We start from the raw sequence: 21,900 nt of genomic DNA on the forward strand, positions 1-21,900 counted from the left end.
AGACAGCTACGGTAAGAGAGAGAGAGAGAGAGAGACAGCTACGGTAAGAAGAGAGAGAGAGAGAGACAGCTACGGTAAGAGAGAGAGAGAGAGAGAGAGAGAGAGAGAGAAGAGAGAGAGAGAGAGAGACAGCTACGGTAAGAGAGAGAGAGAGAGAGAGAGAGAGAGAGAGAGAGAGAGAGACAGCTACGGTAAGAGAGAGAGAGAGAGAGAGAGACAGCAGCTACAGTAAGAGAGAGAGTAAGAGAGAGAGAGAGAGAGAGAGAGAGACAGCTACAGTAAGAGAGAGAGAAAGAGAGGGAGAGAGAGAGACAGCTACAGTAAGAGAGAGAGAGAGAGAGAGACAGCTACGGTAAGAGAAAGAGAGGGGAGAGAGAGACAGCTACAGTAAGAGAGAGAGAGAGAGAGAGAGAGAGAGAGACAGCTACAGTAAGAGAGAGAGAAAGAGAGGGAGAGAGAGAGACAGCTACAGTAAGAGAGAGAGAGAGAGAGAGAGAGAGAGAGAGACAGCTACAGTAAGAGAGAGAAAGAGAGGGAGAGAGAGAGACAGCTACAGTAGAGAGAGAGAGAGAGAGAGAGAGAGAGAGAGAGAGAGAGAGACAGCTACAGTAAGAGAGAGAGAGAGAGAGAGACAGCTACGGTAAGAGAAAGAGAGGGAGAGAGAGAGACAGCTACAGTAAGAGAGAGAGAGAGAGAGAGAGAGAGAGAGAGAGACAGCTACAGTAAGAGAGAGAGAAAGAGAGGGAGAGAGAGAGACAGCTACAGTAAGAGAGAGAGAGAGAGAGAGAGAGAGACAGCTACAGTAAGAGAGAGAGAAAGAGAGGGAGAGAGAGAGACAGCTAGAGAGAGAGAGAGAGAGAAAGAGAGCTACAGTAAGAGAGAGAGAGAGAGAGAGAGAGCTACAGTAAGAGAGAGAGAGAGCTACAGTAAGAGAGAGAGAGAGAGAGCTACAGTAAGAGAGAGAGAGAGAGCTACAGTAAGAGCTAGAGAGAGAGAGAGAGAGACAGCTACAGTAAGAGCTAGAGAGAGAGAGAGAGAGCTACAGTAAGAGCTAGACAGAGAGAGAGAGAGACAGCTACTGTAAGAGCTAGAGAGAGAGAGAGAGAGAGACAGCTACTGTAAGAGCTAGAGAGAGAGAGAGAGAGAGACAGCTACTGTAAGAGCTAGAGAGAGAGAGAGAGAGAGAGAGACAGCTACAGTAAGAGCTAGAGAGAGAGAGAGAGAGAGAGACAGCTACGGTAAGAGAAAGAGAGAGAGAGAGAGAGAGACAGCTACGGTAAGAGAGAGAGAGAGAGACAGCTACGGTAAGAGAGAGAGAGAGAGACAGCTACGGTAAGAGAGAGAGAGAGAGAGACAGCTACGGTAAGAGAGAGAGAGAGAGAGAGAGACAGCTACGGTAAGAGCTAGAGAGAGAGAGAGAGAGAGACAGCTACTGTAAGAGCTAGAGAGAGAGAGAGAGAGAGAGAGAGACAGCTACAGTAAGAGCTAGAGAGAGAGAGAAAGAGACAGCTACAGTAAGAGCTAGAGAGAGAGAGAGACAGCTACAGTAAGAGCTAGAGAGAGAGAGAGACAGCTACAGTAAGAGCTAGAGAGAGAGAGAAAGAGACAGCTACAGTAAGAGCTAGAGAGAGAGAGAGACAGCTACAGTAAGAGCTAGAGAGAGAGAGAAAGAGACAGCTACAGTAAGAGCTAGAGAGAGAGAGAGACAGCTACAGTAAGAGCTAGAGAGAGAGAGAGAGACGGCTACAGTAAGAGAGAGGAGAGAGAGACGGCTACAGTAAGAGAGAGGGAGAGAGAGAGAGAGAGAGACAGCTACAGTAAGAGCTAGAGAGAGAGAGAGAGACAGCTACTGTAAGAGCTAGAGAGAGAGAGAGAGAGAGAGAGACAGCTACTGTAAGAGCTAGAGACAGAGAGAGAGAGAGACAGCTACTGTAAGAGCTAGAGACAGAGAGAGAGACAGCTACTGTAAGAGCTAGAGAGAGAGAGAGAGAGAGAGAGACAGCTACTGTAAGAGCTAGAGACAGAGAGAGAGAGACAGCTACTGTAAGAGCTAGAGAGAGAGAGAGAGAGAGAGACAGCTACTGTAAGAGCTAGAGAGAGAGAGAGAGAGAGAGAGACAGCTACAGTAAGAGCTAGAGAGAGAGAGAGACAGCTACAGTAAGAGCTAGAGAGAGACAGCTACAGTAAGAGCTAGAGAGAGAGACAGCTACAGTAAGAGCTAGAGAGAGAGAGAAAGAGACAGCTACAGTAAGAGCTAGAGAGAGAGAGAGACAGCTACAGTAAGAGCTAGAGAGAGACAGCTACAGTAAGAGAGAGAGAGAGACAGCTACAGTAAGAGAGAGAGAGAGAGACAGCTACAGTGAGAGAGAAAGAGAGAGAGAGAGAGACAGCTACAGTGAGAGAGAAAGAGAGAGAGAGAGACCGCCACAGTAAGAGCTAGAGAGAGAGACCGCTACAGTAAGAGCTAGAGAGAGAGAGAGAGAGACCGCTATAGTAAGAGCTAGAGAGAGAGAGAGACAGCTACAGTAAAGAGAGAGAGAGAGAGACAGCTATGGTAAGAGAAAGAGAGAGAGAGAGAGCGAGACAGCTACGGTAAGAGAGAGAGAGAGAGAGAGACAGCTACGGTAAGAGAGAGAGAGAGAGAGAGAGACAGCTACGTAAGTAGAGAGAGAGAGAGAGAGAGAGAGAGAGAGAGAGAGAGAGAGAGAGAGAGACAGCTACGGTAAGAGAGAGAGAGAGAGAGAGAGAGAGACAGCTACAGTAAGAGAGAGAGAGAGAGAGAGAGAGAGAGAGAGAGAGAGACAGCTACAGTAAGAGAGAGAGAAAGAGAGGGAGAGAGAGAGACAGCTACAGTAGAGAGAGAGAGAGAGAGACAGCTACGGTAAGAGAAAGAGAGGGAGAGAGAGAGACAGCTACAGTAAGAGAGAGAGAGAGAGAGAGAGACAGCTACAGTAAGAGAGAGAGAAAGAGAGGGAGAGAGAGAGACAGCTACAGTAAGAGAGAGAGAGAGAGAGAGAGAGAGAGACAGCTACAGTAAAGAGAGAGAAAGAGAGGGAGAGAGAGAGACAGCTACAGTAAAGAGAGAGAGAGAGAGAGAGAGAGAGAGAGAGAGAGAGAGAGAGAGAGAGACAGCTACAGTAAGAGAGAGAGAGAGAGAGAGACAGCTACGGTAAGAGAAAGAGAGGAGAGAGAGAGACAGCTACAGTAAGAGAGAGAGAGAGAGAGAGAGAGAGACAGCTACAGTAAGAGAGAGAGAAAGAGAGGGAGAGAGAGAGACAGCTACAGTAAGAGAGAGAGAGAGAGAGAGAGAGAGAGACAGCTACAGTAAGAGAGAGAGAAAGAGAGAGGGAGAGAGAGAGACAGCTACAGTAAGAGAGAGAGAGAGAGAGAGAGAGAGCGAGACAGCTACGGTAAGAGAGAGAGAGAGAGAGAGAGAGAGAGACAGCTACGGTAAGAGAAAAGAGAGAGAGAGAGACAGCTACGGTAAGAGAGAGAGAGAGAGAGAGAGAGAGAGCGAGACAGCTACGGTAGAGAGAGAGAGAGAGAGAGAGAGAGAGAGAGCGAGACAGCTACAGTAGAGAGAGAGAGAGAGAGAGAGAGAGAGACAGCTACGGTAAGAGAAAGAGAGGGAGAGAGAGAGACAGCTACAGTAAGAGAGAGAGAGAGAGAGACGGCTACAGTAAGAGAGAGGGAGAGAGAGACGGCTACAGTAAGAGAGAGGGAGAGAGAGAGAGAGAGAGAGAGACAGCTACAGTAAGAGAGAGTGGCAGAAACCCATGTTTCCATTTGTCTCACTTGATGTCCTTGGTCTCTACCGGGGCGAAACCCATGGTCAGAATGTTGTCTGGCTCCGAGTAGAGGTCCAGCTTGGGCTTCTTGACCAGGATGGGCGGTGTGGTCCGAGCGACCACACGGTGGCGAGGGCCACCCTCTGTGTTCTCCTGACACGTGACCCGGAACTCATAGGTGGTGTTGGGCCGCAGGCTGGTGACCAGCGCCTTGGTCAGCCGGGCATCCACGTCCATCTTCTGACGGTTGTACTCGATCTGGACCGGGGGATGGATGGAAAGATTGACAAACAAATGGAGACACACAAAAAAGACAAAAATAGGAAAGTTTTCTGTCTATCTATAGTAGTGGAGTAGTATAGAAGGTCTCTATAGTAGTGGAGTAGTATAGTAGGTCTCTAGAGTAGTATAGTAGGTCTCTAGAGTAGTGGAGTAGTATACTAGTCTCTGTCTGTATCTATAGTAGTGGAGTAGTATAGAAGGTCTCTATAGTAGTGGAGTAGTATAGTAGGTCTCTAGAGTAGTATAGTAGGTCTCTATAGTAGTGGAGTAGTATAGTAGTCTCTGTCTGTCTCTATAGTAGTGGAGTAGTATAGTAGTCTCTGTCTGTCTCTATAGTAGTGGAGTAGTATAGTAGTCTCTGTCTGTCTCTATAGTAGTGGAGTAGTATAGTAGTCTATGTCTGTCTCTATAGTAGTGGAGTAGTATAGTAGTCTCTCTCTGTCTCTATTGTAGTGGAATAGTATAGTAGGTCTCTATCTGTCTCTATAGTAGTGGAGTAGTATACTAGTCTCTATCGGTCTCTATTGTAGTGGAGTAGTATACTAGTCTCTATCTGTCTCTATAGTAGTGGAGTAGTATACTAGTCTCTATCTGTCTCTATAGTAGTGGAGTAGTATACTAGTCTCTATCTGTCTCTATAGTAGTGGAGTAGTATACTAGTCTCTATCTGTCTCTATAGTAGTGGAGTAGTATACTAGTCTCTATCTGTCTCTATAGTAGTGGAGTAGTATACTTGTCTCTATCTGTCTCTATAGTAGTGGAGTAGTATAGTAGGTCTCTATCTGTCTCTATAGTAGTGGAGTAGTATAGTAGGTCTATGTCTGTCTCTATTGTAGTGGAGTAGTATAGTAGGTCTCTATCTGTCTCTATAGTAGTGGAGTAGTGTAGTAGTCTCTATCTGTCTCTATAGTAGTGGAGTAGTATAGTAGGTCTATGTCTGTCTCTATTGTAGTGGAGTAGTATAGTAGTCTCTATCTGTCTCTATAGTCGTGGAGTAGCATAGTAGGTCTCTATCTGTCTCTATAGTAGTGGAGTAGTATAGTAGGTCTATGTCTGTCTCTATTGTAGTGGAGTAGTATAGTAGTCTCTATCTGTCTCTATAGTAGTGGAGTAGTGTAGTAGTCTCTATCTGTCTCTATAGTAGTGGAGTAGTATAGTAGGTCTCTATCTGTCTCTATAGTAGTGGAGTAGTGTAGTAGTCTCTATCTGTCTCTATAGTAGTGGAGTAGTATAGTAGGTCTATGTCTGTCTCTATTGTAGTGGAGTAGTATAGTAGGTCTCTATCAGTCTCTATAGTAGTGGAGTAGTATACTAGTCTCTATCAGTCTCTATAGTAGTGGAGTAGTATAGTAGGTCTCTATCTGTCTCTATAGTAGTGGAGTAGTATAGTAGGTCTCTATCAGTCTCTATAGTAGTGGAGTAGTATAGTAGGTCTCTATCTGTCTCTATAGTAGTGGAGTAGTATAGTAGGTCTCTATCTGTCTCTATAGTAGTGGAGTAGTATAGTAGGTCTCTATCTGTCTCTATAGTAGTGGAGTAGTATAGTAGGTCTATGTCTGTCTCTATTGTAGTGGAGTAGTATAGTAGGTCTCTATCAGTCTCTATAGTAGTGGAGTAGTATACTAGTCTGTGTCTGTCTCTATAGTAGTGGAGTAGTATAGTAGGTCTCTATCAGTCTCTATAGTAGTGGAGTAGTATAGTAGGTCTCTATCAGTCTCTATAGTAGTGGAGTAGTATAGTAGGTCTCTATCTGTCTCTATAGTAGTGGAGTAGTATAGTAGGTCTCTATCAGTCTCTATAGTAGTGGAGTAGTATAGTAGGTCTCTATCTGTCTCTATAGTAGTGGAGTAGTATAGTAGGTCTCTATCTGTCTCTATAGTAGTGGAGTAGTATAGTAGGTCTCTATCAGTCTCTATAGTAGTGGAGTAGTATAGTAGTCTCTATCTGTCTCTATAGTAGTGGAGTAGTGTAGTAGTCTCTATCAGTCTCTATAGTAGTGGAGTAGTATAGTAGTCTCTATCTGTCTCTATAGTAGTGGAGTAGTGTAGTAGTCTCTATCTGTCTCTATAGTAGTGGAGTAGTATAGTAGGTCTCTATCAGTCTCTATTGTAGTGGAGTAGTATAGTAGGTCTCTATCAGTCTCTATAGTAGTGGAGTAGTATAGTAGGTCTCTATCAGTCTCTATAGTAGTGGAGTAGTATAGTAGGTCTCTATCTGTCTCTATAGTAGTGGAGTAGTATAGTAGGTCTCTATCAGTCTCTATAGTAGTGGAGTAGTATAGTAGGTCTCTATCAGTCTCTATAGTAGTGGAGTAGTATACTAGGTCTCTATCGGTCTCTATTGTAGTGGAGTAGTATAGTAGGTCTCTATCTGTCTCTATAGTAGTGGAGTAGTATAGTAGGTCTCTATCTGTCTCTATAGTAGTGGAGTAGTATACTAGTCTCTATCTGTCTCTATAGTAGTGGAGTAGTATAGTAGGTCTCTATCTGTCTCTATAGTAGTGGAGTAGTATAGTAGGTCTCTATCAGTCTCTATAGTAGTGGAGTAGTATAGTAGGTCTCTATCAGTCTCTATAGTAGTGGAGTAGTATAGTAGGTCTCTATCAGTCTCTATAGTAGTGGAGTAGTATAGTAGGTCTCTATCAGTCTCTATAGTAGTGGAGTAGTATAGTAGGTCTCTATCTGTCTCTATAGTAGTGGAGTAGTATAGTAGTCTCTATCAGTCTCTATAGTAGTGGAGTAGTATAGTAGGTCTCTATCAGTCTCTATAGTAGTGGAGTAGTATAGTAGGTCTCTATCAGTCTCTATAGTAGTGGAGTAGTATACTAGTCTCTATCGGTCTCTATTGTAGTGGAGTAGTATAGTAGGTCTCTATCTGTCTCTATAGTAGTGGAGTAGTATACTAGTCTCTCTGTCTCTATAGTAGTGGAGTAGTATAGTAGGTCTCTATCAGTCTCTATAGTAGTGGAGTAGTATAGTAGGTCTCTATCTGTCTCTATAGTAGTGGAGTAGTATAGTAGGTCTCTATCTGTCTCTATAGTAGTGGAGTAGTATAGTAGGTCTCTATCTGTCTCTATAGTAGTGGAGTAGTATACTAGTCTCTATCTGTCTCTATAGTAGTGGAGTAGTATAGTAGGTCTCTATCTGTCTCTATAGTAGTGGAGTAGTATAGTAGGTCTCTATCAGTCTCTATAGTAGTGGAGTAGTATAGTAGTCTCTATCTGTCTCTATAGTAGTGGAGTAGTGTAGTAGTCTCTATCAGTCTCTATTGTAGTGGAGTAGTATAGTAGGTCTCTATCAGTCTCTATAGTAGTGGAGTAGTATAGTAGGTCTCTATCAGTCTCTATAGTAGTGGAGTAGTATACTAGTATACTAGTCTGTGTCAGCGCCGGGTAGAACCACTGGCTTAAAGCATGTCAAATGTAAATGAGTCTGTAGGAGATATTCTTTGGATATAGTGTGTTCAAATATGGCATGTATGTCTGTGTTTCTGTAGACTTTTCTCTGCAAAGTATAGTTCTGAGTCCACAGACGCAGAGACGCGATAGTCCGGCACCCCATTGTGACATAGCTACCGGCTCAGAGATCACCATCTGTGGGGGGCGCGCACAGCCCAAAATTCCCAAAAAGCAGCGGCTTCGCATTCACGTCTTGTATTTGAATGGGGTGACGGTTGGAGAACATGCTTGAGCCGCACTGAGAATTTGAAAAGTATAAAAGCCATCGGTCCAATATTGTAGAACACTGCTGTGGGTACGCATGCATGTTTTTGGACTCTGCAAGACTGCATCTTTTGAACTTTTAATTAAATCACAATTGCAGTCAGTAGCATAATTATTCAAAAATGTATTCATAGAGCAGGAACCCTCTATGTGTGTGTGTGTGTGTGTGTGTGTGTGTGTGTGTTAGTGTGTGTGTTAGTGTGTGTGTTAGTGTGTGTGTGTGTGTCTGTCTGTCTGTCTGTCTGAATGGCTGTCTGTCTGAATGTCTGTCAGTCTGAATTTCTAAATGTCTGTCTGAGTGTCTGTCTGTCTGTCTGTCTCTTACCGTGCACCGAAAAGGGAACCGCCTCTCAACAAACTTCCATGTTAGCAACACCGTCGTCTTGGTTACCCACTTCACCGTGAAGTTCTTTGGTACATCTGTTGTGAGAGAGAACAGAAAGAAGAAGAAAAAGGAACACGACAAAAACAGAGAGGATGTGTTTAGTTTGGAGAGCTGGGGAAGTGAGAAGGGAGAGAGAGATTAGAAATAAAAGAGTAGGTTGTTTTTGTTGTTTTCCTTCCTCTGGATTGGAGTATTGAGCGGGCCGTGAGCCGTGCTGTGATAGGCTGTGAAGGGGGCAACTCTATTGGTTAGACATATAGCACCGGAGACCCATGGCGCACAGACGGACCCATGGGGCACGGACATGCCCGCTGGCTGGCCACCAGGGCAGTGCCAACCCATCTCTGCACACCACATCTTTCTACAAGACAATACCCCATCCCAGTGAAAACCAGGAGTCGTTGACCCTCGGTTGTGGCAGAAACCGGTTCTTTGGCGCTCTGAGCCTGGGTTGGCACTGCCCACGACATGCTGCCCAGCGGGCACAAAGACAAACCCAAACACAGCATGCCCACAGTCATTAGCAGTGCATCAGGGGGACGCCATGCTGCACGCCCATCCCATAATGTGACAAGGGGAGGGAACAGAGTGGGGGAGGGACTCAAAACAAACTGAAAAACAAAGAAAATAAAGAACCAAAATCTTGCTCTTGCTAACCTAAATGGACTAAAAACAAAGTCTTTGAGTGACTTAAACACAGAGGTCCTGCTTCTTTTTTGTTGTTGTGCAAACTAGGGGGTGTGTGAGTGTCAGGTTGCATTAGCTGTGTGAGTGTGCCTGGCTGCAAAGGGCAGCGAGGAGTCTGACAAGCTGTCTGACCGACTTGCACTTACCTTGAACGCAGCAGCTCCTCCCCTTTTTCAAACTGACTGACTGTAGCTTACTGACTGGTTTTACCTTTGGGTTAGTGAAGTGAGTGTTCCCCGCAAACATTTTTAGGTTCTAGGATTTTTGTCGTGGAGAAGAAGTGAAGGTGATTGGAGGGGGGAGTTGTTTTCATTTTTGTGTTGTCGCTTGTTGTTATTTTTGTTTTGTTTTTCCCCCCGGGTCGGGAGAGAAACAGGCAAGCCCTACCTGTCTCAAACGCCACTGTCCGATACTGGATCGGCGGGCTGTAGGGCCCTGGACCTACACTCGTGTGTGCGCGTATTTTCACATCGTACGCCGAGTTGGGTTTGAGGCTGTTGAGCACGTAGGTGGACTGGCTTGCGGGCAGGCTGAGTTCCCGGGGCGCGCCCCCCAAGCCCGTCTCCTGGTATGCTAGCGTGTACTCTGTGATGTCCCCGTTGCGCTCTGCCAGCACTGGGGGCAACCATGACAATTCCACCGAGCAGCAGGTCACGTTGGAGGTTTCTCTGATTTGGGGGTACCCCTGGGGTGTGTGTTCGGGCACCTGCAGTTCGGCTGTCGCCTCCTCACCGAAGCCCCCCCGACTCTTGGCCTGGACTTTGAAGAGGTAGGTGGCACCGCGGTGGACACTAGCCACCGTGTACTGCCTCTCCTGGGGGGTGAACTCCAGACTAGCCAGGGGGGACACGTCTTTGCGGCCAAACTGAAGCCGGTAACCCTGCAGCCCCATGCCAGGGATCATAACATCGGGTGCATCCCAGCACACCACGGCCGACGTCTCTGAATCCTGAGCCACCGACAGAGAGGGTGGCCCAGGCACTGTGGAGAAGGCAAACAAACAAGACTTTTATTCATCTATATTTTTCTCTAAAAGGTTAAACAAGATGTGTTTTTGAAGAGAGAGTACGGTTTGTGGTTTGTACATCTAGCTATGTCAATAAGTAGTAATAGACTGTGCTGGAAATGTACAGTGCTCTCTCCCTTTCCCATTGTGCAGAATATGAAGGCTGCTCGTATGCGTATGTTTTGTATCGGAAAAAATATTTTCTTCACTATAGAGAGCCTTTTACTGGGGTGAACATTTGTTTTTAACAGACCTGGGCGAAAGGTTAGGCATCAACAGAGTCAGTATAAACTGAGACTACTAAAACCAATATTTTCAGTGACTGGGTTACACTTTCAACGGCATAATGTTGGACAAGCAGACCTACTATATATTTCTGTCTTTTTATTTTGACTCAAGTCAATTCAGATAATTAAATTCCAGGTTCAAAGGTCCTGTCAGGAAACATAATGACCTATTTCTCCTATTGATGAATTTATATTCAATTCATTTCGGCATTGACTGAGTAGTGAGTACAAATGGGAATTGACAGCAACACTACAGTATCAGTAACACCGCAGTGAGTGTGTGCACTCTAGTACAGACATGCTTAGACACTTCGTAGCACACACCTACCCCACTACTAAACAACACCACTATTACAACAATACACTACTATACTACCTCACCACTATACTATCTCACTACTATACCACTCCACTCCTATACTACACTACTATACTACTCCAATACCCCACTACTCCACCACTATACTACCTCACTATTCCACTATTATACTACTCCACCACTACACTGCTATACTATTCCATTACTCCACTAGACCACCACTATACTACTATACAACTACATCACTACACTACAGCATTACTCCACGACTATACTAACTCACTAATCCACCATTATACTAGCTCACTACACCAATACTCTAAACACATTCTATTCCACTAACTTACTACTCCACCACTATACTACTCCAATACTCCACTAATCCTCTACTATACTACTCCACTATTTTACTATTCCACAACTATACAACCCCGCTAATCCACTACTACATTACCCCACAACCCCACTAGTATATTACCCCACTATATTACCCCACTACTACTCCACTGATTCCAAAACTCCACTGCTATACTACTCCACTACTCTACGACCCCAATACCCCACTACTCCACTATTATACCACTTCACTACTATACTACTCCACTAATCCACTACTATACTATTCCACTACCTCATTAATATACTGCCCACTAATCCACTAAAATACTAATCCAATAAGCCACTACTCCACTACTATACTACTCCACTACTATACAACCATACTAATCCACTACCCCACCACTCCACTACCCCACTACTAAACAACTATACGATCCCAGTAATACACTACATATAATACCACACGATCATACCAATCTATTACTATACTACCCCACTACTATACTAATCTACTAATCCACTACTCCACCACTATACCACCCCACTAGTATAATATTCCACTACAATACTACTTTACTACAATACTATTACACTAGTATAATATACTACCACAATAATACACTGCCCCACTACTATACTGACCCACTACCCCACTAATCCACTACTATAATACTCCACTGATATACTACTATATGACTCCACTACTATACTATTCCACTCATCCACTACCCCACTACTATACTACTCCATTCCTCCACTACTAACCTACCCCACTAGTATCCTACTCCACTACAAAAATAATCCACTACCCCACTACCCCTCTACTATACTACCCCACTACCCTTCTACTATACTACCCCTCTACTCCACTACTATACTACCCCTCTACTATACTACCCCTCTACCTCACTACTCCTCTAAAATCTTTCCCCACTAATCCACTATTTTAATACCAAACTATTATACTTCCCCACGCCTCCACTACCCCTCTACTCCACTACCACTGTACTCCACTACTATACTACTCCACTAACCTACAACTCCACTACTCCACTACCCTACTGCCCTACTACTATAATACTCCACTACCCCACTACTACATGACTCCACTACTGTATTACTACCCTATTACTATACTACTACCCACTACTATACTATTCCACAACTATACAACTATACGACTCCACTGCCCCGCTACTATACTACTATAATTTTCCACTGCCCTACTACTATACAACTCCACTACCCTGTTACTATACTACTATAATTTTCCACTGCCCTACTACTATACAACTCCACTACCCCACTACTATACTACCCGGCTACTCCACTACTATACTCATCCACTACCCCACTACTATACTACCCCACTACTCCACTACTATACTCATACACTACCCCACTACTATACTAACCCACTACTATACTACCCTGCTACTCTACTACTATACTCATCCACTACCCCACTACTATACTACCCCACTACTATACTCATCCACTACCCCACTACTATACTACCCCACTACTCCACTACTATACTCATCCACTACCCTACTACTATACTACCCTGCTACTCCACTACTATACTCATCCACTACCCCACTACTATACTACCCCACTACTCCACTACTATACTCATCCACTACCCCACTACTATACTACCCTGCTACCCCACTACTATACTCATCCACTACCCCACTACTATACCACCCTGCTACTCCACTACAATACTCATCCACTACCCCACTACTATACTACCCCACTACTCCACTACTATACTCATCCACTACCCTACTACTAGACTACCCTGCTACTCCACTACTATACTCATTCACTACCCCACTACTATACTATTCCACAACTATAGAACTATACGACTCCACTGCCCCGCTACTATACTACTATAATTTTCCACTGCCCTACTACTATACAACTCCACTACCCTACTACCCCACTACTATACTACCCTGCTACTCCACTACTATACTCATCCACTACCCCACTACTATACTACCCCACTACTATACTACCCTGCTACTCCACTACTATACTCATCCACTACCCCACTACTATACTACCCTGCTACTCCACTACTATACTCATCCACTATACTATACTACCCTGCTACTCCACTACTATACTCATCCACTACCCCACTACTATACTACCCTGCTACTCCACTACTATACTCATCCACTACCCCACTACTATACTACCCTGCTACTCCACTACTATACTCATCCACTACCCCACTACTATACTACCCTGCTACTCCACAACTATACTCATCCACTACCCCACTAATATACTACCCTGCTACTCCACTACTATACTCATCCACTACCCCAATACTATACTACTCCACTGCCCTACTACCCCACTACTATACTACCCTGCTACTCCACTACTATACTCATCCACTGCCCCACTACTATACTACCCCACTACTCCACTACTATACTCATCCACTGCCCTACTACCCCACTACTATACTACCCTGCTACTCCACTACTATACTCATCCACTACCCCACTACTATACTACCCCACTACCCTACTACTATACTACTCCACTACCACACTACTCCACTACACTACTACACTACTCCACACTGCCCTGCTACTATACTGCTCCACTTCCCCACTACTAAACTACTCCACTACTATAATTCCCCACTACCCTACTACTATACAACTCCACTACCCTACTACCCGACTACTATACTACCCTGCTACTCCACTACTATACTCATCCACTACCCCACTACTATACTACCCCACTACTCCACTACTATCCTCCTCCACTACCCTACTACTATACTACTCCACTACCACACTACTCCACTACTATACTACTACACTACTACACTACTCCACACTGCCCTGCTACTATACTGCTCCACTTCCCCACTACTAAACTACTGCACTACTATAATTCCCCACTACCCTACTACTATACTACTCCACTGCCCCACCACTATACTACTCCACTACTATACTACTATACTACCCTACTACTATACTACTCCACTACCCCTCTACTCCACTACTCCACAACTATACTACTCCACTATCCTACTACTATACTACTCCATTACCCCACTACTCCACTACTATACTACTCCACTACTATACTACTCCACTATCCTACTACTATACTACTCCACTACCCTACTACTCCACTACCCTACTACTCCACTACCCTACCACTCCACCACCCTACTACTCCACTACCCTACCACTCCACCACCCTACTACTCCACTACTACACTACTCCACTACTCCACTAACCTACTACTCCACTAACCTACTACTTCACTACCCTACTACTCCACTACTATACTACTCCACTAACCTACTACTCCACTACCCTACTACTCCACTACTATACTACTCCACTACCCTACTACTCCACTACCCCTCTCCCCGTTATACCCCTTCCCCTTTGTACCCTCTTGTTCCTCGACTCTTATTCTTTATTTCTCTTTTGAATAGGCCTGTTGTGGGCAGGGGTTAATTAGTTGGAGCAGTAATGGAATAGCAGCCTCCAAACAGCAGTGAGATGAATGAGTTCATTACTCCCCGCTAACAAACTATAGCTCAGCCCCGCAACTAGCCTGTCTTGTTTAAACTTGACTCTCCCTCCTCTCACATCTACTGCTTAGAAAGCCCCAATGAGGACATCAGAGATAATAGCACTGAGGTGTGTGTTTACATGATAGGCCAGGGCTACTGTTAATGGAGAGGTAAGGGCCGGTGGGGTTAATTGACCAAGCTGATTGGTGCTAAGGGAAGACTGGAGGATGGAGAGAGGAAGAGGAGGAGGGAGGATGTGATAATGACAGTTCCCCGTGTTGAAGGTGACAGAGAACCGGGAGCCTTCTGCCGCAAAGAGGGGACAGCGAGGGAGGAGTGGGGGATTGTGGACACCTTGATTGTCTCCCTCTTTCCTCCTCCCCTCCTCCCTCTGTCACTCCATTCCTATCCACTCAGCCTCTCTCAATCACTCCCAGTGGAGCTGGAGGCACATTTCCCATCAGGACCAGCTTTAACGGTCGCTGTTCTCTCTCTCTCTCTCCCTCTAGACAAGTAATAATGTACGTCAGTGGAGGCTGGTTTGGGATGAGCTATAGGAGGACAGGCTCATTGGGACAGCAGGGTAGCCTAGTGGTTAAAGTATTGGGCTAGTAACCGAAAGGTTGCAAGGTTGCCCCTGAACAAGGCAGTTAACCCACTGTTCCTAGGCCATCATTGAAAATAAGAATTTGTTCTTAACTGTCTTGCCTAGTAAAATAAAGGTACAATTTTTTTGGGGACTGGAATGGAATAATGTGGTTCCCATGTGTTTGATACCTTTTCATTAATGCCATTCCAGTCATTACAATGAGCCCGAACTCGTATAGCTACTACCACCAGCCTCCACTGATGTACGAGTTTCTATAATAGTGTGTCTGTGAGCCAAACAAGATTTTATTATTTTTTAAATAGATTCAACCATGTAAGCCATTAACCTGCGGTTACAATTTCCAGGAAGATATATCAGGGGTCGTGGGTCCACCTCACTCTACTGTACTGGCCTGCGAGGCGTTGTCTAAGGCACTCCATAAATGCTTGGCTGCATTTTCGCACGCAATTGATATCGGTGGAAAAGGGGGCATGAGCGGACCAGCGGAAGAGGGCAAACATAATTGAAAATGCCTCCCCACATATACCTAATTTAGCTGTGGTGATGAATAATCGCCTCGGCCACGCTGAGAGATGCACAGCTATTTTGACAGCAAAGGTCTTTCGTAATCCATTGCCAACCCATATTTATATTCCTCTATCGCGGGTGCAATGATGTCAGAGGGAAAAAAAAACAGGGTTCATTGTTTGTAACCTTTGTTGTCGTAATATCCCAAGCGGACGTGGTAGTTTCACCATTAAGGATACCAGCTTTGACTTAACACCTATTTTAAGGACTAATTTCTATATCTTATAAAAATACAGAAGAAATCAGGACAGTAGAAGGAAAGTCATAAATATGCTACAAGCTTATTGGCCCCGCCAGCCACCAGCGCTACGTAACCAAACAGGAGAAGAGACAGCCAGGGGGTCTGTGGAGGCTAGTGGTGTCCAGACGGTTTCTTCCCAGAGTATTCCGGGGTATTCCCAGAGTATTCTCGGCTTCTCTATACCTCCCAGGCAGAATGGGGAAGGGGTGGGAAGATGCAGAGGAGGAGGGGGAAAGACCGAGGGACGAGGACTAATGAACATTTCTGACTATTAGAGTGGGAGGGGAAGTGGACCTTGGTGGCCTTGGAATGTTAATGGAGTTAATGGACTGTCCTTCTGTATGGTTGACAGTGTAGTATGGATTACAGTCTTAATGTCAGTGTTAGGAATAGATAGTTGTTCTTAATAGTTAGGATTGGAATATTCTTAAATCGGTTGTAGGTAAGAGCTTGCTTTTTTATTTATTTTATCAATCACATATCACACTTCACCATTGATTTCAAACCAATTGGATGTGAATGTCTGGTCCTTTCTTTCAAAGTAATTAACCTCACATTTGGCCATGAAGGTTCTTCAATATTTAAGAGCCCTGAGAGCGATTTGAATATGCACGGCGAAGTCACACAACACCAAGTTCTAGGAAACAAACTGTTATTACTTAGTAAAAAAGGAACACATTGAAACACAATGGAAGCTAAATAATGCACGAAGACTGAAGACTGCGTCAAACCTAGACTCCAACACCTACAGCAAAAGTAGCCGGCTGCACTTTGAGTTTGATGAAATTATTCTATCCTCGATTTTCACAATGTTTTAGGTTGAGGCATTATCTATTGAACAAAGACTTAAGAGTTTGACAAAGCCATACTTCCAACAACTTGGAATTTCTTTATTTTGCTGTCTTAAGAGTCTGGTTGCCTTTCTGAAAGATAAAAAAACAGTCTCTCTCTCTCTCTGTGTGTGTGTGTGTGTGTGTGTGTGTGTGTGTGTGTGTGTGTGTGTGTGTGTAAACTCTCGAAAGGGCCCTCCTCCCCGTCTGTGCCGCTGCCTTATCAATAGCACAAGGCAAGGGCTTAACTTGTCTGAAAGCACAATGTCTCCCTGAAATGGGCCTGGGAGAACCATGGCAACCGTCTGGGCCACGATTTGACTGAGCCCCATGGCAGAACTGAAATCTGGTAGCTCCACTGTCACATGAAAGGGGAGTTGGAAGTACTTTTTTCCTCCGAAGGGGCTGAGGCTTCCCTTCGTCCCTTTTTTGTCTGCCTCACGCTCATTTATTTATTTTGGTCTCTTTTCCGCATTTCAGTAATGAAAAGCGAAAGGGGGATTGGATTTAAGGGAGGGATGGATGGTGTGAGAGAGACTGGCGTATCAGTCAGCACAGGCCGACAAGGGAGGGAGGAGAGAAGTGACAGTACCAGGGCCCTTTGTCGTCCGTCATACTGTCTGATACCAGTGATAGGCACACCTGTCAAGATCACGACCTGTCAAAAGAGGTTTGTGTGTGAGTCTGCTTTCTAGTTTGTTTTTTATTGGATGTTTGAAGAACCCGAAGCAGACTAGCGTGGATGCATTCACAAAAGAGCCTCATATCTTAGCCCTGGAGGCCCCGTATTTGCTCAAAAATGCTTTCACGGCTCTCTAGTCTTGCAGGTATAGGCCGTGTTCACGGTAGCTAAGCTTTCGGATTCTTATGAGGCTCAAGTGACCTGGTTAACGTTGGCTTGGAGACTGGTGTTTAAGAGAGAGGAAAAGAGGGAGAAAGAGAGACTCTGAAGTCTGAGTGTAGCATTATAAAGAGAGAAAGAAAGAGAGACTCTGAAGTCTGAGTGTAGCATTATAAAGAGAGAAAGAAAGAGAGACTCTGAAGTCTGAGTGTAGCATTATAAAGAAAGAAAGAACATTTCTGATGTCTGAATAAGGCCTCTAGCAGTAATCCACGAGCCTCGGGCCTGGATGGCAACGGAATAACCTGTTTGGCCCTGTCCGGGGGTATCATCGGATGGGGCCACAGTGTCTCCTGACCCCTCCTGTCTCAGCCTCCGGTATTTATGCTGCAGTAGTTTATGTGTTGGGGAGCTAGGGTCAGTTTGTTATATCTGGAGTACTTCTCCTGTCTTATCCGGTGTCCTGTGTGAACTTAAGTATGCTCTCTCTAATTCTCTCTTTCTCTTGGAGGACCTGAGCCCTAGGACCATGCCTCAGGACTACCTGGCCTGATGACTCCTTGCTGTCCCCAGTCCACCTGGTCGTGCTGCTGCTCTAGTTTCAACTGTTCTACATGCGGCTATGGAACCCTGACCTGTTCACCGGACGTGCTACCTGTCCCAGAACTGCTGTTTTCAACTCTCTAGAGACAGCAGGAGTGGTAGAGATACTCTTCATGATCGGCTATGAAAAGCCAACTGACATTTACTCCTGAGGTGCTGACTTGCGGCACTCTCGACAACTACTGTGATTATTATTATTTGACCATGCTGGTCATTTATGAACATTTGAACATCTTGGCCATGTTCTGTTATAATCTCCACCCAGCACAGCCAGAAGAGGACTGGCCACCCCTCATAGCCTGGTTCCTCTCTAGGTTTCTTTCTAGGGTTTGGCCTTTCTAGGGAGTTTTTCCTAGCCACCGTGCTTCTACACCTGCATTGCGTGCTGTTTGGGGTTTTAGGCTGGGTTTCTGTACAGCACTTTGAGATATCAGCTGATGTACGAAGGGCTATATAAATACATTTGATTTGATTTGAAGAACCAAATCTGCCAAAAACTATGTTTACTACTATTTCCTGTCATCCGCCATTCCGTCTGTGGATAGTTTGCTGAACATTTATAGATTATCTTCAGTGCCCTATCCAATTCCAAACATCCAAACTTCCTCTCCAGCGGCAACACAACAACAAACAGGTCGAATCGAAATAGGATGGTTTCTGTCTTTCAAAAGAGATCGGGAGGGGAAGTTTTAATAATTTTAATTTTAATAAACCCACAACCGTTTCATCGATAAATATTGGATTGGTAGAATTCTTTCCAATATAGGCAAGGTAACAATTCACTTAAGGCCTGCAGTTGTAATGCATTATAATGCGGTACTAATGCATGGTAATGAGCTACAATAAAATGAAAGACTGACCTGCTCCTTTGGTTACCACCAGTTTGGGTTTGCTGCGTGCTCCATCTCCCTTCGTGGTGTACGCAGCTACTGTGATGGAGTAGGTGGTGTCCGACTGTAGCCCTCCGATGACCATTTCCTGTAGGAAACAGGAAGTAGACAAAATGTATCAGAACACCGGTCAAAACATGTGACCATCATCACCTCCGCAGCCAACCACCTTCTTTTACCATTTATTGTGTCCTGCTGCTTTTTACCTCTGGATAAAATGTTTAACCTACATTGTCTGAGGCATTAGCCAAGCTACACTCACAAAACAACTTAAATGAATAATCAATGTATGCATGCATTCTGGCTGGCTGACTGGTCAGTGCAGTTTTCAGGTCAGACGTTATTTTGTCTGGTTCTCTTGAGAGAGGAGGCTTTGATCAATGCTGATAAATCTTTCAGTAGAGGTGCCTGGCTAGCTAAATGAATGCAGGAGGTTTTCAGACTGGTTGGCTGAGAGATGGAGAGGTCAGCAGAGGAATAGGGGGGGACATACAGTATCTTCTGTTTTCACAGCGAAGATGGCGGCATCCATATCATATATACCATGCAAGTGCAATAACACTGTGAATTAAATAAAAGGGGTTGGCAATCATTGAGATTTCACACTCAATCTCGGGCACCACCAAAGAAAAAAAAGAAAACAACACAACACCATGACAACATGACACAACACCATGACAACACAACACAACACCATGACACAACACCATGACAACACCATCACAACACGAGATAATACCATGACAACACAACATGACACAAAGTAGCACAAAGTAGCATGATTAAGCAGTCCAGTCACAGGGAGAAGCAGCAGACAGATATTGCATCAGCCACCTTCTCATCAGCTGCACAGCTAATTAGCCTTTACTCTATCTAGGACAGGGGTGTCAAACTCATATTGCTCCGTTGGCCACATTCAATCTTCACTGAGATCTGGAGGGCCACATTCAATCTTCACTGAGATCTGGAGGGCCACATTCAATCTTCACTGAGATCTGGAGGGCCACAGTCGGTCTTCACTGAGATCTGGAGGGCCACATTCGGTCTTCACTGAGATCTGGAGGGCCACATTCGGTCTTCACTGAGATCTGGAGGGCCACATTCGGTCTTCACTGAGATCTGGAGAGCCACATTCGGTCTTCACTGAGATCTGGAGAGCCACATTTGGTCTTCACTGAGATCTGGAGAGCCATATTCGGTCTTCAATGAGATCTGGAGGGCCACATTCGGTCTTCACTGAGATCTGGAGAGCCACAGTCGGTCTTCACTGAGATCTGGAGGGCCACATTCGGTATTCACTGAGATCTGGAGGGCCACAGTCGGTCTTCACTGAGATCTGGAGAGCCACATTCGGTCTTCACTGAGATCTGGAGGGCCACAGTCGGTCTTCACTGAGATCTGGAGAGCCACATTCGGTCTTCACTGAGATCTGGAGAGCCACATTCAATCTTCACTGAGATCTGGAGGGCCACAGTCGGTCTTCGCTGAGATCTGGAGGGCCACAGTCGGTTTTCACTGAGATCTGGAGGGCCACAGTCGGTCTTCACTGAGACCTGGACAACATGTATCATTCACCCAAGTTTCAAAAAATCGGGCCAGAGGTGTCTGTGACTAACTACCGTACGAACGAACGGACGGAGACAAATCCATAGTCCCCGCTCCCATTTCATCACAGGGGACAATCATTTGTTTTTACTCAGACCCCTCGCAGGCCATATGTTTGACACCCCTGCTCTAGGACATCAATACTGGAGATGGGTAGGGCTAACTTGAGAGCCTGTTCTCAACATACAGTGCTAGGGCATTACTGATAAAGCTCCATAATATCACAGCTCTACTGAATAGGCTGATGTAAACCCTGTCTTTCTTATAGATGTGAAAAGAGCTAGGGTGATGCAATACACAGTGCTTTTTATCCCCGCCCCCAACTGTACCATAGCACTCTAGCAACTCCATATATATACTCACATATTCGGCTGTATCGTCTGTTTCCCACTACCCCCATATAGAGAGGAGAGTGCAGGAGAGAAAGAGAAAGATTTGTTAAAGAGAGAGAGAGAGAGAGAGAGAGAGAGAGAGAGAGAGAGAGAGAGGAAGAGAAACTCAAGAGAGGGGCAGTGTGTTGAGAGGAGGTAGAGAAGAGGCCAGAGAGGGCAAGAGGAAAGCTAGTCTGTGCTAGGGAGCTAGTCTGTGCAGCAGTCTAAGGCATCGCAATGCTAGCTGCGTCACTACAGATACGGGAGACCCATGAGGTGGCGCACAATTGGCTCAGCGTCGTCCAGGTTAGGGAAAGGTTTGGCCGGCTCGGGATGTCCTTGTCCCATCTCGCTCTAGCAACTCCTGTGGCGGGCCGGGTGCAGTGCATGTTGACATGGTCGTCAGGTGTACGGTGTTTACTCTTACACATTGGTGTGGCTGGCTTCTGGCTTAAGATGAGCATTGTGTCAAGAAGCAGTGCAGCTTGGCGAGGTTGTATTTTGGAGGAAGCACAGCTCTCGACCTTCGTGTCTCCCGAGTCCTTACGGGAGTTGCAGCAATGGGACAAGACTGTAACTACCAATCGGATATCACGAATTTGGGGAGAATTGTTTTTCTTTAAGTGCATTACCTGTACTACTAAAATATCTAATCATTGGCTGAAGCGCTCATATTTGTCAGCAGCCTGTCATAATGCGTTCATTTTTTTCCACATTTATTTAATGCGTTCACATAATGCGTTCACATTTATTTATACAGCTTATTCTCATTGATATGCAATCTCTTTTAAAAGAGAGACCTGTGAAAGAAAAGACCACACACACACAGCACATCAGAGACCTGTGAAAGAAAAGAACACACACACACACAGCACATCAGAGACCTGTGAAAGAAGAGACCACACACACACACAGCACATCAGAGACCTGTGAAAGAAAAGACCACACACACA

At 45.1% G+C, this 21,900-nt stretch overlaps 1 protein-coding gene across 1 annotated transcript in view; it reads right to left on the bottom strand.

Annotated features, from left to right (window-relative positions):
* Window positions 1–21,900, bottom strand: part of LOC112237332 (receptor-type tyrosine-protein phosphatase S-like) — a 481,675-nt gene that overhangs the window by 111,926 nt on the left and 347,849 nt on the right. Inside the window, 5 exon segments of the mRNA XM_042322948.1 lie at window positions 3,796–4,046; window positions 8,117–8,211; window positions 9,251–9,844; window positions 18,942–19,059; window positions 20,940–20,966. Of these exon segments, the coding sequence (XP_042178882.1) occupies window positions 3,796–4,046; window positions 8,117–8,211; window positions 9,251–9,844; window positions 18,942–19,059; window positions 20,940–20,966 (1,085 nt within the window).

Source organism: Oncorhynchus tshawytscha, linkage group LG06 (assembly GCF_018296145.1).
Source record: "Oncorhynchus tshawytscha isolate Ot180627B linkage group LG06, Otsh_v2.0, whole genome shotgun sequence".
In the NCBI taxonomy this organism is placed as follows: domain Eukaryota; kingdom Metazoa; phylum Chordata; class Actinopteri; order Salmoniformes; family Salmonidae; genus Oncorhynchus; species Oncorhynchus tshawytscha.